The 18,218-nt window shown below is 39.7% G+C and overlaps 1 protein-coding gene and 1 long non-coding RNA gene across 2 annotated transcripts; both read left to right on the top strand.

Moving 5' to 3' along the window:
* The first annotated feature begins 80 nt into the window (after positions 1 to 80).
* On the top strand, positions 81 to 6,546 carry LOC143898819 (uncharacterized). The gene is made up of 2 exons (XR_013257302.1): positions 81 to 637; positions 4,713 to 6,546. It is a non-coding gene; the product is annotated as an uncharacterized LOC143898819 (long non-coding RNA).
* Positions 6,547 to 8,023: 1,477 nt separating this feature from the next.
* LOC143898810 (CD63 antigen) lies at positions 8,024 to 15,833 on the top strand. The gene is made up of 6 exons (XM_077408544.1): positions 8,024 to 8,383; positions 12,297 to 12,485; positions 12,728 to 12,898; positions 13,087 to 13,308; positions 13,565 to 13,626; positions 15,521 to 15,833. The coding sequence occupies exons 1-6, from the start codon at positions 8,321 to 8,323 to the stop codon at positions 15,537 to 15,539; spliced, it is 726 nt and encodes a 241-aa protein (XP_077264670.1). The 5' UTR covers positions 8,024 to 8,320; the 3' UTR covers positions 15,540 to 15,833.
* Positions 15,834 to 18,218: the final 2,385 nt, after the last annotated feature.

Here is an 18,218-nt window from a genome sequence, read left to right as displayed (position 1 = left end):
CCACGCACGACACACACGCACGACACACACGCACGACACACACACACACACACACACACACACACACACACACACACACACACACACACACACACACACACACACACACACACACACACACACACACACACACACACGCACGCACGCACGCACGCACGCACGCACGCACGCACGCACGCACGCACGCACGCACGCACGCACACACACACACACACACACACACACACACACACACACACACACACACACACACACACGCACACACGCACGCACGCACGCACACGACCACCTTCTCGGCCGCGTGCGTGCGTGCGCGCGCGCGCGCGTGTGTACGTATGCGTGCGTGCGTATCAGCGCGGGGGACCGGTCGAAATCTCGCTCCAACGGCAGCAATTTGTTCCGAAATACATATTACGACGTGGTGGACGGCGATCGAGGTGCGTTGGTGCGCCGGGTACGTACGTGCACACCTGTCGCCCGATCCGCGCCACACCGCGCGATCGAGGTTACGAAACTCGGGAGATTTCTCGACGATTTTTTCGCCGGAATGTACGGAGCGTTTCGCAACGCGGATTATTCATGCGCGCGCCGATAAACGCCCGTCGAAAACAATTCCGAAGGAATGGAGGATCGAGGCGTGAGTGAGGTCTGATTAATTAAAAAAGATGTCGAATGTCGACTTAACGAGAGTTGTTGTCTTATCTCGGAAACGCAAACAGAGACGGGACAATCTAATTTCTCGATTTATTTCAGGTGGAATTTAGTTCGATAACGGATGCACTTCACGAATCGACAAATATATTATAGATAAACTAACGTTCACAATTAAACGTTGGACGGGCGAGAAGAGGGGAAGTGGTTTCATTGCCAGTTCCAATGCATCCCGTGCGCCAAATGCGCCGGATAAGATACGACTCGGCCGCGGCGCGAATAAATACCGTTACGAGCTGAAATACACTGAAAGAATGAAATTTAAACCAATGCCTTGAGTTAGGTAACATTTTATAATTTTTTACTGCTATTGTGTGTCGAAATTTATTGCTTTAACATATAAAACAGTATATTATTTTAACTCTATATTGGTTTAGTTAAATTAACGATATATTGAATAGGAGCAGTGGCAACCTACATATGAATAGTTTAACTCAAATTGAACATAATATTTGACATTATACGAATTTAACAATGCAACAAGCTTCTAATGGGCAATATTTTTACATTCAAGTTTCAAATCTTACAGCAGCAAGCTCTCTCTCTCTCTTCGAACGGTACTTTACCGTTAAATATTAGAGGATTAAATTTAAACTAATATAAAGGTATGATAAAGCTCTGAACAAAGAATAAATAACGTAAATAGTGGGCTATGAGAGCCGACGCAAGATCTAATGTGCGGAGATATTATATTTAGAAATACTTAGTCAGTACATATTAAAACTTTAAAGTAATTATTCAAACGTTTCAGCCCTAAATCGGGCCCTCTTCAGTGATATTAGTCGAAAGCACGTTTGAATAATTACTTTAAAGATTTAATGTACTGACTAAGTATTTCTAAAATATAATATCTCCGTACATTAGATCTTGCGTCGGCTCTCATATATATAGCCCACTATTTACGTTATTTATTAAACTAATATGTTGATTAAATACATTTTGTTATTTTTAACTGTCATGCGTATCGAAACACAAAGCAGTTATTTTAACTCCATTGGTTTAGTTAAATTAGCGACATATATCGAGTAGGAGCAGTAGTGACCTACAGGAATAATTAAAAATGAGTCAAATTGAGTGTAATTTGATATTGTATACAAATTTTACAATGTACTAGATCACACCGCGCTATTTTATAATCCATTTTAGAGTCGTTTGCATTTACCTAGATTTTAAAATTGACTCGTAAACATGTTTACGACTCTCCGCGTATCTTGACAAATTGTTCCCGGAAGAATAAATTTTTAGACGAAACTTTTGCGAAGATTAATAACTCCGAACCCCGCGGTTTGTTTCCGTTTTGATGCGTTCGTTTACATGCGCGTCTCCCGTGACGCCAAGGCTCAGGGAAATCCGCTCGCGGAAACTTGATAAACGTGCTATCACGCGATACCGCGACGGCCTCCGTGCTGACGGCCTGGGTTCGGCCACGTCGTTAGTTATAGACCGTAATTGAGACGATTGAGGCGTAGAATATGGAGCAGATCCTCTAACGTGGCTAATATAATATTCAATAACCGAGTGTGCTCAAGGGTAACACTTGACACATATCTGACCGCGCGTCCCCGTATACGCGGAGTTATTACCCGTCGCATGATCGGTTAATGATGCCGCGATCAATCTGTGACACAAATATCCGTTTATATCGTCTGGCCGGCTGCCCTTCCACGCGCGGCAAAAGCGGAGCAAAATCGGGCTTAGATACGTGCAATGCGTGTATGTACAAACGCGTACCGGTCCCGTGACGCATATTGTTTCGTTCTAGAAGCTGAAAACGAACAATGCGCGGCTGTTGAAACGGAACGTTGACGATTGTTGCGACCAGGCGCGAAGATAATGAGCTATTTTTATCTATACTTGTTATTCGCCCGGCGAGATGTTTACAATACAAGTTTTGAAGTTTAATCGGCCAATTTTTAAGAAGTTTCTTCTCCTCGCTTTTATCGTTACGTTAGGAATGCTATATTAGAGAAAATTTAAAAATATCTTATTGGAAGTTGAGTATATAATTATATATGTATAGTATACGTATATGATATAATAATAGTACATGACTTTTTTTGTTGGATTCAACCTTAGCGTTGAAGCCTAAACAATCCATATTGTTATCGAAACATGGCGCGACGGAAATGTTTTTCGGGGATTCTTGACGTTGGGATTCGAAAAATTAAAACGCAATAAGAATGTGAGATGATTAAAATTAAGAAAAAACGAGAAATCAGTTTCGAAATAATATGCAATATGAATATATAAGCATATTTGAACTGAATGTGTGCATAAGCATTTTTACAACTAGCAATATTAAAATTTTATAGTATAATTTTTTAGTTGTCGTATTTTTTCCCAACAAGTTTTAGCGAGAGTTTTAGTCGACATAACGCGGCAAGTAAATGTTCAATAACTCTCCTGTCCATAATAAGCGTTTTCCTCGTTAATGAAATATCCCTCAACATTCATGAAAAAAGCATTGGGCACTCGATACATATACCGCTCACGTTTCGCACGAGCTAACTTCATTAAATTCGCACGATCGCCTTTCGCCTGGGCGCGGCTTTGTTTTGGACGGCGTCGTATTCAATACCCCGAATCAAATAACATTTTGCTATTTTTAACTATCATATGTGCCAAAATTATCTTAATTCATTATTTTAACTCCATTGATTTAAATTAACGTTGTTTTAGTTAAATTAATGATTGAGTAGAAGCAGTGGCGATTTGTATAGGAACTAATGATTAAAAAAATGACTCAAAAATAGAGTATAATAATTTGACACTATAACTTTAATAGTGTAATGCTCCAGGTTTGATCGGTCGGCAGAAATTGCATCAATTTTGATTTCTCTCTCTCTCTCTCTCTCTCTCTCTCTCTCTCTCTCTCTCTCTCTCTCTCTCTCTGTACTAATTACATGTAGAGCTTTCGCAGCCTTCGCGGACAAGAGGCGGAGAAGCGGTTCGCGATTGGATTGCTCCTCCACTTCTCCCACGTCCTGCGAAGGGTTGTCTTGTCTATGTCGTGCTTCGGAGTGCTTCGACGAGGCCGTGTCCCTGAGGCAGTGCTCCGAGCACGCATGCTCCAGCCCCGCGCGCATTTTATATTCATGTATATTTAGCCGCTGGCCGAGGGTTGTGTACGGTCTGACGTGGCCGACATCGACATCGCCGGAGAACTCTCCCCGTTCGTATAGCGTGTGCCGCCGCATATGCCGCGTACGCCCGCCCGTTGCGCGCGGTCGCACGCGTTCACGCAAGAATTTAACGCGTAAGCCTACTGGCTCTCGCTCTCGCGGGAGCGAGCGCGAAAGCGAAATTCGCAAAGGCGACCGATTTAAAATCCAATTTACGCTACTTGCGCTACGCTATTATTGTATCCCGCTGCATATTGAGAACGCGCGCAACTCATCTCCATCCCGCTCCACGCTCTGCCTTCATTTTGCAATTCATTCGTCTGTTAGGACTGTCCCGTTATAAGAGCGAATGACTGACCGCCGATTTCATTATTCCGCGCCTCTTTCTCTCTTTCTCGACCGCGGTTGCATTGAATCGGTCAGATTATGAAATTAGCGGGAAACACAATTATTGCGACTGCATACATTACGGTTCTATATTACAATTCTGTTCATTTTTATATAAGTATGAATATAAGTTACGTATGAAATTGTGTTGCGCCGCAATTAAATGCTGTACGTATATTTTTACACGCGCGTGAGGTGTCCCTGATGTGGCAAGCAAAGTCCCTCAAGCATTTAATATAAACATTACATTGTGCACAGACATTGTTATATATTTAGAAAATCGATAAACACATTTAGGATAAATGTCAAGACCAATTCTCGCGCCACGATGGGGTTGGCTGATGCAGAAGCATTTCAATGCGAATGTAATATATCGAGTGCGCGAATTATTGAATGTGAGGAGTAACGCGTATAGCTGGGTCCGTCGTTTCTTATATATTTCCCTTGCATACACGTGCGTCAAGTATATCTAGTTTTTTCTTCTCTTTACAGCGCGCAGAAAACATCTCAGTTTCGTCTCAGGTGTCATTAATATGCTACCGAGAAACCCCGCTGGAGCGAGGAGGACCGCGTGGACGGAATTGCGACGTAATATTTCACCGAGATGAGGTCCGTTCTCTTCTGTCGGAGAACAGTCCTCTCTGGGCATTACGCTCTCCGTCGGAGTCGTAGACCTGAAGAAACCCTCGCGTGTGTGTGTGTGTATTAATAGACACCGACAGAGAGAACGGTATTGAGGCATATCAACATCGTAATTCACAACGTGGGCGTCGCGAGAGTCTCCGTTCGTTGCACCACCTCTTTTCGTGCGCTAACATCGCTCGTTCCTCTCCGCGTTCCGGGGCGACTTCGACCAAACAATATCGAACGGAACGATTTCGAGGTGAACCCCGTCTTCGCGCGGCGACGGTCACTCGCGAAAGCTATCCACGTCGAAGAACGGAGAAATGTTTATAATCACTTTCTTTTTTTACAGTAATGTGCAGTAATGTCGGTGTTGCGGTAGAAATTGCAGCGTAGTTTGAAATCAGTACGCGACGAGGTGACAATCGGGAAATTGCTGATGCTGAAAGCTAAATAGCTGTTATTTTGTAACGAATGGATAGAACGGAAAGAGTTTTAAACACTACGCTGCAAAAGAAATCTGTCATTTTTTTTTCAGCATGTAAGTGCAAAGAAGTGCGTACATTACATTTGTGAATATGTAAAAATAATAAACACTGTAGAAAAGCCAGAAACTTAGCGATGTGTTTCGAGGATCTTGGCCATTTTTATATGAAAAAGAGATTTTTCTGGAATTCTTCAAAAGTTATCAATGCTATAATTTACACTTATTAACGTTGGAAAATGTATTACATATATAGTTTTAAAAGCGTGTCAATTATTGCAGATAATGTCATTTTGGAAACATACGTCGCTACACCGTGAAACCGGTCGAATTATTTATTACATTGGTCCTCTTTCTATAATATTTATTTCTGCAAGTTGATATATCCTGCAAGTTGACGTATATCCTCTTCGCACTATGTTCTAATAAAAAATGACAGATCTCTTCTGAACAGCGTAGTGTTTAATTCATTTCATTCTGACCATTATTATAAAATAACAGCTATTTAGTTTCAGGAATTTCCCGATTGCCATCCTGTACGATTCAACTATTCAACATAATCATTTTACAAATTTTAACGGTTTGAGATTCGCGGACACTTCTACCTCGCAATTTTCGGCCCCGGTGTACGACCAACTTTCAGACTCCTTCGTCAGTCGATGTAGCTCAATTGCTGCGTTCCGAAACTGAACGTAGTATTGTAAAGTATCGAAAATCTATAGTTCGCGTTGCATATACTATACATTTTCAGTACTATCGGTAGTCGGTACATTTCGGGACACACCCAATATTGGCGTCGGATCACCGTATCCGAATAACGAGAAGTCAGAACCGGAAGTTAGCCCTGTCGCACAGCTGAAAGTACTGACAGCGTTGAAATTATTGAATATTACAATACTGAAAATCTATAGTTCACATCGCGTATGCCAGTAGATTTTCAATACTGCCGGTACATTTCGGGACACACCCACAGTATCGTCGTCTCCGACCGACGCAAAAGTCGGATGTTGTTTGCGGTGCAGATGGAGTGTACGCCATATAAAATTTTCAAAACTAGAATTTATCGGCCCGGACATTTAGCTTGCAGCCTCGGACACATAAAAACGCGAATAAGTTAGCAAATAGTTGTAACGATAAATAAATAATTATTTTACATCTCGTTTTTAAAAGTACGTAGAATAAAATGAATAAAGTAAACGTGTTTTTAATTTAAAAGAAGTTTTATTATTAAGTATACCTATCTACCTTACTGTACGTGCTATCGTCAGTGGTATTTTGAAAATATCAATAAAATAACAAATATATTAAAGAACCGAATTAGCAAGAAAAAGTTTTCTTTCTCATGGTTTTACTTTTACACATTAACATAACGTAAATCAGTCTTGAAATCTAAGGTAGGTAAACATTTTAATCGAGACTTTGATAAATAATCTTTTACGGCAAGCATAAAATCATATACCTCAAATTATCATCTTAAACCGCACACTAATGTTACAATTTGTAACTTACAAACTGTGATTAAAGATAAAAAGCAAAATATTCAGGAATTTTCAAAAACTCTGGACATTCATAAAAAGGAGAACGGATAGCGGCCTAGTTGCAGGGCCGAAAACGAAAAGGATGTACGTATATACAGTCGAGTCGTGACGGAAGAGACACGAGTTTCAGGTGCGACTGCGACGCAAATTTTGTTATTCGCGTTCGACCGAGATTCGATTATAGTCCTCCGTTCTGTCGGGAATCGAAAACGGAGAAGGATCGCACAACGCGTAATGCGAGTACGCGGTTTGTGCGGGCCGAATCGTCGATCGCGGCACATAGGCTCGCCATGACACCATCCGCCACCCGAAGTGCAGCGTCGTCGTCGTGTCGCGGTCGTGTCGCCTTGCGTTGCGTTGCGTTGCGTTGCGTTGCGTCGCGTTGCGTCGCGTTGGATGTGGAGGTGCACGCACAGGGTCGTAGCGTTCGGGCGACGCGACGCGTTCGCGCCGCGCGGCCATCGATCATCGATGAGCGAACGTGACGGACGCTCACACGCGCCACGAGAGATGAATAATAATCACGAGTAACCGAGACAAGTTTACCTTTGTCATATAAGTGGGAGGAGAAGCGAGGAGATCGAGATGGAGTGAAATATACGCCCGGAGGATTCTTGACTATGATAATAAACGCCCACACGTAGCGCTTAGGTATTATAGCATCAATTGTAACAATAGATGCTAGGAGCGTAAACTTCCTTCGCGGCTTTATTTTATTAAAATTCCAAAAGCCAGCCGTCGCTGTTAAATAATGCCCGCTACGTTCCGCCACGATCGGTTTTAACAGAGTAGATATGAAAAAAGAAACACGCGATGTGTGTGCGCATACATTAGCTTAGCACTTAGCAGGTCGATAGGTGATAATTCAGTTTTTTATAATAAAATTATAAATTAATTATAACTGTAAATTAAATTATAATTATATGTAAATATAAGATTATATATAATCAACAAATTAAAAAATTTTATAATAAAATAAAACGTTAAAATTATAATAAAGATTCCATTTCAATTGCCTTTTCTCGCGAATTCTCCTCATAATTAACTCATCCCAAACACAAAGCAGTCACCGCGCCTCGTCCCGGGGAAAAGGTACGGCCCTGGCGGGGCGGTTGCGCGCGCATCGCGAGTGTATGCCGCGCAACAACAAAAATACATTGTCCGGTGCACATTTGACGGCGAACAGTCGACGCGCGAGCATCCCGGTCCCGTGCGATTCGGGTCGTTGACGTACGGAGGAGAGGCGAAAGAGAGAAGGGAGGCGAGTCAGGCGAGTCGCAGACGAAGACAGGAACGGAAAACGGGCGGCGCGCCAGCGTATTTTCCACTTCCTCGTGCGGCAGCGAGAAGCCAGCGTATATATAAATTCCTATTTCTCTCTCGCGCGCGTGCAAACGTCGCGGATTCAGTGATTCACGAATCTCGTCGGTACATTATTAGTGAGAGTGTCGAAAATGGTGTCCGGCGGCATGACTTGCGTCAAGTACCTGCTGTTCCTCTTCAACCTGATATTCGCGGTGAGTAACGGCCGCGGAGAGACGGCTCTAACGGTGCGCACATAGGCCGCGATTGGGACTCTCCGGGACGCGAAGAAGGAGAACGATATACATTGACACCGCGACGCGGACGCTCGCCCCGCGCGTTCCGCTATTCTCGGCGTCGCGCGCTGGGCGGGCGCGGGCGCTTTGTTATATATCGGTCAGGCCTCCGGAGCGGAGCATCTGGGGATCGACAATCTCGACCCGACACGCTTCGCCTGCCCGACATCAAAGTTCGGCGTCACGTCGCCGAACCGGCTGCTCCCCGCCGGGCGCGCCGTTCGCGTGTTCGCGTGCTGCCGAACGATGAATCATCCGGCGCCGCGCGGCCGCTTCCCGTAAGAATTAATATATACGGGACGTAGAGCAACTTCTGTTGCGAGTCGCGAGTCGCGAGTCGCGTTTCCTCGAAGACGCGCCCGGCTTAATTGGACGTCGGGATAACTCGGGTTGACGACGACGACGGGGTTGGTCTCTCTCCGCGTCTCCACGAATTTGACGATTTTAAAATAGACGAAATTATAGAATATTGTCTATAGAATGGAATAAATATTCTTCATGAATCAATAAGTGTGGATATTAATTGATTTTATTATTTTTTAATCAGATTCGGACGCAAATAGGTGCATTTACCTTATTTCCAACGAGCTTGCCCCGTTCTTTGCTTCGATCGTGGATTCGAGCGACGGACACGGGCAGATTCTCAGATTATTTCGTTATCGGATCGTAATATCCGAATGCTAGATGGTCGTCGATTTTATTGTTAACGCGCGTCGCGCGCGTTTCTTAACGGTTACGTCGACACGAGGCAATCTTGGGGCGCGCGCGCGTATCGGATCGATATTACGCACGGCTCGATGGCGAGGAGGCTCTCCGACTCTCCTCTCGGGATCCTTTCTGTCCGTCACTCCGTTAGGTTTTTTTAGAAAAATTCTCCACCAATATTGAGAGACGCGCGGCGCGCGTATCTCCGTCCAATGTCTCGACAATCTAATGACAATAACAAATCGAATCGATATTGCGTGGCGTGACCGAAACCGTGTAGCGCGTTTCTGAATAAATGATGTAAATACGGAGGGTATTCATTTCGAGGGAAACTTTGTGGTGTGCTTATGCTCCAGAACCTCGGGAGCGTAAGCGTTATGGATGAAGCGATCGATACCCCGCCCCCACCCTTTTTTCACGTTTAACGTAATCTAGAGTTCACTCGTTCAACATAGTCGCGCTCGTGTGTGTGTGTGTGTGGGCGCGCGCGCGACACCATTACGTATAAAACTTGTAATATGTGTAAAATCGCGTAAAAAATTCAAGGCCGCAATTCCAGATACGGCGCAATTGAATCTATCCAACAAAGTATCTTCCTTTATCTAATGACATTTTTATCCAATCAACTTTCTTTCATCTAACGGCATTAATGTATAAGCCAGAGTTATATCTTCCGCAGGAATGCAAAGAAAGGAAGAAAAATAGCGATTGTCCAACTGAAAGAGATATATCGGATACCGGCAAACGTGATACAAAATTCACTCGGATTAGGACCGGTTTTTATCACCCTCGCGATGATTGTGACAACGGGAAGGCGTTAATCACGTTGACACGGAAGACGGAAGAGTTTATTTAAAGACACCTGGGCGCCGATACAGAACTAACCGAAAGCCATCGCGCGGGTCAAGTTCCAGGAGACTCCGCGCGCACATAAAGCACCGTCGTCGCCCGTGCGGACGGACGCGGACGGTCGGAAGGATCTAGGACACAAAAACAACCCAGGCAAAGGACGGCAGGGCGGGGGTGTCCGTCGCGCGTCCCTTATTGTAACGCTTAATGATCCGTCCAGCGTGAAATGCCAGCGCAGCGACCACACAGTTTGTACGCGATGCGTGCCGGAGGAAGTATACGGAGAGCTCCGACGGCCGTGGCTTTGTTCCCCGCGATAATCCAATTTCGGTTTCCTCTTCTAGCCAGGGGACGCCGCGCCGCGTTCCTCACCTTTCCATCGAACATGTATATATGCATTCGACACATCCTCGAACCCTATGGAATTTCTAACTCCAGGTAGAATCCGACACCCGAGCTGAATGACGAAGGAATTAATTTACGAGGAGCAGTTCTCTTTCAACGACATCCTTTTGCGAAAAGACGGGGCATAGACTTTAAATCTTTCACAGGGGAGACGGCGTGTACGCGGGGTCGCGTTCTACAATTCGCTTTCTAGGACAGCCCAGATCGTATGGATCGTCGCGCGTTGGGCGCGTCCTCGTTGCTGAAACTTTTCAATAGATTCGTACATAAAGTTCGCCGTGGTAGAGTCACCTGTTAGCGTACGGCGTACGGCTCGCCGACGGGCCGTCCGTCCAGGCGTCGCTCGAGGGCGAGCGAATCGACCGGTCTCGTCGGTCGGGTTCGGTTTCGCTGCCTCGAAGGCCTACTACGTATAGGTGAGCCGTAGGTGAAAGACACGTAGGTAACCACATAGGCAAGGGAGAGAGGTCTATAATCTTCGTTGGGGACGGCGACGGAGCGACGTAGCCTTCCTACGACGCGATGTCTGGCGGTCTCTCTCTCTCTCTCTCTTTCTCGCGTGCCTTTTTTTCTTTCTCCCCTCGGCCGCGTAGAACGTCGGCAGCCGTGCGTTGGAGAGATGTCTTTATTTAGACAGATCTAGCAACGGTAATGGGCGCCGCCGACCAATTCCTCTTGGGTTTCGGTAGAGCCCGATCTTTTCTGCAACGACGCGAGAAAGCGCTCCGGAATTTCCGGAAAGTTACGCCCCTGGGTTTGTGTCGACAGCTCGGAATATAATTAAATGATAAACGAGCTCGACTGCACGATGTCCTTTTCCGCGCACGTAGGTGTCATCTTATCTGTAACGTGATAAAGAATCATCGAACTTAGAAGGCCCGACTTGTGCAAACCGGTCTCTCCTACGCCAAAAACTTTTGCACGGAGTGTTGTTGATACTCCTGATTGCTGGTCGACCGCGCTTTTTCCTCGGCGGTTTCTTCGACGCAAAGTTGACGAAAAAGCGTTGTAAATGTTACCTTTCTAATTATCATACAACAATGAATTTCTTACGCTAGGAGTTTCTCGGTAAAGCCGCCGCTTTCGTAATCTACCCGCGAGAGACCGTTCCCGCGCGGTTATCTCGCGCTGAAAGTGACTCGGCGTAATTATAACAGTTTTATGCGCTTCCCGTTGGCAAACAATGCGGCTCTTACGCGATCGTGCTTTCCACTTAGAGCTGTTAGCACGGAAGAAAAGTATTGAATGTCTGTCCTAATAACTCCCAAGTGTCGGTCGCTTCTCATCTCTGAACATTGCAGGAAGCAGAAAAATGTTTTTCCAGCAATACCGAGTTTAACGAGCGCACTAAAGTTTTCGTTAATTATGTATTTACGAAATAATATGGGCAGGTATATGTTTCTCAAATATCGTATCGTCGGTGTTGTAACGATGTAATAATTCTAATTAAAGATTTCACTTCGTGGAAGCGCGTTTTGTGAAAGTAAGCGCTAATTTAATAGCACGCCAAAAAAAAGATACAATTTAAATTCGTAATGCACGTATAAGAAACGTATAAGAAACTGGAATAAAAAATAAAACATGTTTTTCGTAACTTTTTAAAAATTAGTTTTTTCGCTAAATTTTCCTTTCTCCGATTTAAAAATGACATATATAAATGCAAATTGTAAGTTTTTATTTGAAGAGAATATCATAATTTTTGATAAAACGCGAAATCATAAAAATATAGAACTACTTGTAATAATGCGTAACAAATAACTTTGGAACAATAGCTAAATGAATATTTATCTTACAAGATAATATGAATACATAATTAATTATGAATAAAATAATAAAAAGACTAACGGTAAAAATATTTTATGTATTATTTCAGATCACCGGCATCGTATTTATTTCGGTGGGCGGAGTGATTATGGTTGTTTACAGCGGGTACAGCAACTTTCTGGATACTTGGTTCTTTGCAGCCCCGCTCTTAATGATAGTAGTCGGTATCGTAGTCTTCCTTGTATCATTCTTTGGATGCTGCGGAGCTGTAAAGGAGAATCATTGCATGATAATAACGGTATGGTTTTGAAAAGATTATTCTAAATAACTATATTAATTAAATTTACCTCTTTTTCCCATAACAATAAGTGAGATTTTGTCTCATCTTTTTAATAAATATCTTTTATTATTATATATGACGTAGCAAAAAAATTTTTTTAAAGTATAATTGAATCGAAAAGCCTGTATTTTGTACAAGAATTTGCTAGGGGCACTATGTCCTGTATCTTATACCTGTGCATTAATTTTGATCTATCTTAGTTCTCGGTCCTGCTGCTGATGATATTTGCTCTGGAATTGGGCGCCGGAATCACAGGTTACATGATGAGAGGAGAAGTTGCTAATATGTTGGAAAGCCGTCTGAACGGTACTTTGCGACAGTATGAGCTTAATCCGGATATTCGTCGTTCATGGGACATCATGCAGCATGATGTGAGTTCACTAAATGATTTGTACATAGATATACCATTACAACCGTACGTTTAGATCTTTATTCATTGTTGTAAAAAAGAATATTTTTGATATTATTGCGTAAAAAGAAAGTCCTTACTAGCTAGATAACTTAATTGTAAGCCGTTAATAGAATTCATATTTACCTGAAAATTAAAATATGATTTTAGTTACAATGCTGCGGTATGAATAGCCCTGCAGACTGGCCCCGTATTGGTTTCCGTGATAATACCGTTCCTGATTCCTGCTGCAAAGAGATTCCTGCTCAGAGCCGATGCGATTTGAATTCGATTCACGTGTACGGTGACGGCTGCATGTTGAAACTGACGTATGCTATAGAAAATAACGCTTTGATCCTGGGAGGAGTGGGCATAGGGATAGCCCTCATACAAGTAAGTTCTAATTCGAAATGTCATTTTTACATTATATTGAAGCTGTATTAAAATACTTGTGATTTAGAGATTCGAGCAACTATCGTATACATTGATAAAAGAGAAAAAAATGTATTGCAATGTTATATATATTTCTATAAATAACATTAAATACATAATATTCCGATGTACATACTAGTTAGTAACAGTAACGAATAAAGGATAAAGCTTAGCTATCCGGAAAAATTGTAAAAATACATTCTTCTCTTTTTTTCAGTTGATTGGAGTAGTCTTTGCGTGCTGTCTGGCTCGCTCAATTCGCCGCGAGTATGAGACTGTGTAAGCTGATAGACACAAATTTTCATTGCAACAAGCCTAAAATGCACTTGTATAAAACCTGATCTATTACACAAGCTGTCACTATTTTTTTCCCTTATTTCGTTACCATTAACCATGCACAATTATAAAAAAAATTTCTTTTATTGCTTCTATTCTTAACACATTGCAAAGATGCCGTTAATTATTTTTCGTCAAAGAGTGCGTGATAGGTCAAAAACGATTTAAAGATCAAAGAATGTCACTGCTATTTTGGTACCTGGGCCTTATCTATCAGGCATAAAATATCACACACGTATGTTTTGTATGTTTTTACAATAGGCTCTCGAACAACTTTGTATATTAATAATAACAGAGTATCTGTTACTCTCGGAGATCATACATTTTTTTAATAAATGTATATCTAATTTATTCCAGTGTCATTGTGATACTGTTATAGTTGAGCCACGATAACCATACATCGATAACAAAGTTATATAAAATATAAATCAAAATGCGCTAAAAGCTTATTTTTGTTTAATGTCTGCTTCACGTGAATAATTGTTTAGCTTATTAGCAAAAGTGTATTTTTGTCGTTTCTCTATATTTTTGCTTCATAATATTTTGCATGATGTAGTGCATATTGATATTGTTGTCGAGGCTCTGCTATAATATTCAGCAGTATCATCTTCAAGTTTTAAGAGCATTCATATCTCTTAAGACTTCATTTTGCTTTCGAATCGATACATACTCTATACTCTTATGAGAGTATATTCAAGTATGTTTCTAGAAAAACATAGAGAGAAGCACATTACATATACACGCAGCACACAAATAAGTAATCGTAAATATTAAATGTATGAATTTTTTTAATTATATTTATATATTATTATTATGTGTTTATATATATATATATATATATATATATATATATATATATATAGTTCAATATTTCAAGAATCACAAAGCATTCTGAAAAATGTGCGTGGATACATCTGTTCTAACAAATAAGATTTATTATGTGAGAAAAGCAAGTAATTTAAATAGCTCAAGATGCAAAATGAAGTACTAAGATACATGAATAGTCTTCTCAGCATTAACCCAATGGTGTATGATAAAGGGCATTTCCTTTATTGCATGTTATATAATCCACTCAAAGAGAAAATTATACTTTAACCAGTTAATAGGATATACTATATTTGTGAACTGCAAAGAAACTGTGATTGAAAGTAATATGTGTCAATGCGCAATTTGTTTTTTTCTTTTGGTATTTACTTTTGTAACTAAATGGTACTCTTCAGATTAATGAAAAATTTTCGTATTTAAGATTAATTGAAAGACACACAAAGAGAAGTGTTAGCCTCAATTTGCAATTGCATGTTAACTATCACGTATATGTTGCCGCGCGCGTGCTGTGCGTTTAATATAAACAAGAAACACACTATATACCTAACATTAAGATATTTTATTGTTTACCACAATGTAAAGTTTACATAGTGTTACAATCATGAAAAATGTCTTGCGAGATGTATAAGTGTATAGAAATAGATGAAACGTAATAGTTGTTCATGTTATATATGAAAAATATAGTAAAGCGTGATGCATAACAAAATTATTTCAACAAGATGACTCAGTTAAATAGCAATAGAATTGCTTCAACTTGATATTATAAAGTGTCGTTTCAAGTCCAGTGTTGGCAATAATACTTGTTATTGAAATATACATTTTAATAGTAATTCACACAGAAACTGTGAAGTGTTATCTTTTGTTTTTTGTTGTTTGTACTATATATATATATATATATATATATATATATATATATACACAAAATTATATTGCTTAATATGCCGTAAAACTAGATGTTTTTTTTTCTAATATTTTATGTTCATACCTAGTGATTTAATATTTTTACTTACAGCGAAACCACAGCACACTGATCTGCCATCAATTAGGAGGCATTTTTCATAATATTGTTCATCATACATTGATTAATAAATACTTGTAGATTCATTACGACCGTAATCATTCTTATTGTGCTTATAAATATATACTCAAAGAGGAATGATGTCACAAGTATTTAATGTACAGCGATACCTTAAGTTAGCGATGTTTTGGTATATATGTATGTAATTAAACGTGTGAAATTACATACTTTTAAAGAGAATGCAAACTAGCATCTCTCTCTTCGTTTCGCTTTTTCTTATAAAATGAAAAAAAAAAAAGAAACTGAATAGCAATATGCATTGAATATTAACATATCCTGTTATAAATTTAACTGCCAATATCTGCCAAAAATATATGTCACATGCAATATAAAAGCAAAAAGGAAAGAGATAACAACTAGTCGAAAATGTATACGATCTCGTTTACAGAGATTACCAACGGAACGTTGATCAATTTTGGCACACGCATATGACAGGTGCCTGTTAAATTATGTGCCATGATGTAACGTCTGCTCTATTTTTTCATGTGATACGTTTATACGAAATTTGGTAATCTTTTGCGAATTATATATGTAATCTGTATCAATGTAGGAAATAGCATTCATTGTAGCCATCATTCCTCTTAGTTTTTTGCCGGATTTAAACGAAAGACAAAAAAAGAATTTCTGCATAATCTTCCTCGGAGTGCAGAATGGACAAATTGCGTAACGGTTAATTGCAAAGCAAACCTGTGTTCTGATAATTTAATATTACCATAAAATAGTATGTATTATATTTGAGTACATGCAGTCTTGGCATCTGTTTTTAATGCCTCCTCATCTATTTCTCTCTCGACAAAAAAAAATACAGTCTCTAATACTTATAATATATACGATGTTGTAGTAATCTTGTATTAAATTTATAATGATTTTCTGTGTTCTACGAACAAAAAAAAAGAAGGCAGTGTACTCTTATTCGTAATCGACGGTGCCCCGTGAAATATATATACGTATGCGTGTATATATAGTGTCATTATGTAATATCAGATGTACACAAAAATTCTGTACACTATTGTACCAATGATGTAACAAAATTAGCGCATCTTAACATCTAGCTCGATTTAAATGGAGTATCAAATGTGGAAGCTAGCTCTATTCTGTCAATAATTTAGCTTGTAATGCCAGTGAACTCTGATATTGATTCTCTTGCGCTTCATTGTATTATAATGCTATTGACAGTCTATCGCTGCAAAAACATTTGTGCATGTTTAGCGCTAAGTTCATTCATATTTGGGACCAAAGCAAAAGGATTAACATTATTTTTTACCGAGTAACAAGTTATTTCTGAAAAGAAATAAATGCTTCAGAACAATTATGTGATACATTAAAATTATGAATAGAACTTTTCTTGAACCTTTATTCATAGGATTCCATTTTCCAGTGTTCAGAAAAAGTTTTCGATATAATATTGGAAAAGGAATTAAATGAGAATGAATATAAAACTACTTATTCATTTTTGCTTCCATTCAAAGGAGAAATATTTTTTGTAAATGCAACTTAAAATTGGATGCCAATTGGATGCCATTGAATAACATTATGTGCGTTTAAGTACACCGAAAATGTACAGTATTCTTTTTAGATTTATACGTAACAAATGAAAGGGGAAAAAAGTTAGAAATTTCACTGCGTCTTGTCGATTTCACGAATTCAAGTACCACGATTCAAAATGAATTATGTAAGTTTCTGTAGTCTTGTGTATACAAATGCATGGAAATTTATAACATTCCTTTTAGACATATATACCGAACGTTATTAGAACGTGTATATGTCTGAAAAAATGGAGAACGTATTTATTGCAAATAATTTATATGTAAGAACAAAGAGTATTGATATATTTACTATTTTACAATAATGTTGAAATAATTTAAATTTATCATCGGGACACACACACAGACACACGTACACAGTGGCAAATGCACAAGATCTCAGAAATAAACATGAACGTCCGTAGGATAAACCATAATCGCAGGAACATAGAAATAATAGCTATGAGATATTAAAGTGTGCCTAACATAATAACGTTTATGTTATAAGTTAATAGAGATTAGAAAGCATTTCAATGATATTAATCTATCAATCATGCGTAATGTAGCTTTGAAACTAGCACTTGTCCAAAACGTTTGCTCCTTTTGATTATATAAAATCATCTGTTTTGTCAGAGATTTTAATTGAAAATTTTAGACTCTGTATGTATTAATTGTACCAGGCAACGCAAAAGACTGACGAAGATTATTGTAATCAGTATTAACTAACATTGGTATTTTACATACAATATATACATATTATAGATATTATATATATACATTTACACACACACAAACAAACACACGCAAACACAAACACACACATATATACACACACACGCATATACGCAAATGACTTTGTACTAAATTCTATTTTGGCTGCTTATGTTACTTTTATTATAAACGTAAATTATAAGTCAGTATCGTTAAAGTGATACAAATGTAATATCGTTATTACAATATAACTAATTTACGGCATTTTAGGAGCCAACATGTCCTTAGCACATCATATTCATCTAGCTTTTATGTATACTAATAAATTTAATGACACTAACAAGTAGTGTTTTCAATCAAAATCCTTCCCATTTTTCTGAACCTTTACAAATTTGATC

The sequence above is a fragment of the Temnothorax americanus genome, unplaced genomic scaffold, assembly GCF_048541705.1.
Source record: "Temnothorax americanus isolate GAGA-0224 unplaced genomic scaffold, ASM4854170v1 Scaffold24, whole genome shotgun sequence".
NCBI classification, from domain to species: domain Eukaryota; kingdom Metazoa; phylum Arthropoda; class Insecta; order Hymenoptera; family Formicidae; genus Temnothorax; species Temnothorax americanus.
The sequence above is the reverse complement of the archived record's forward strand: the minus strand, read 5'-3'. Positions and strand labels throughout refer to the sequence as shown.

Coding starts and splice junctions, on each gene's coding strand:
- LOC143898810 (XM_077408544.1), top strand. CDS start 8,321: ATGGTGTCCGGCGGCATGACTTGCGTCAAGTACCTGCTGTTCCTCTTC. Junction 12,486..12,727: donor ATCATTGCATGATAATAACG/GTATGGTTTTGA, acceptor GATCTATCTTAG/TTCTCGGTCCTGCTGCTGAT. Junction 13,309..13,564: donor TAGGGATAGCCCTCATACAA/GTAAGTTCTAAT, acceptor TCTTTTTTTCAG/TTGATTGGAGTAGTCTTTGC.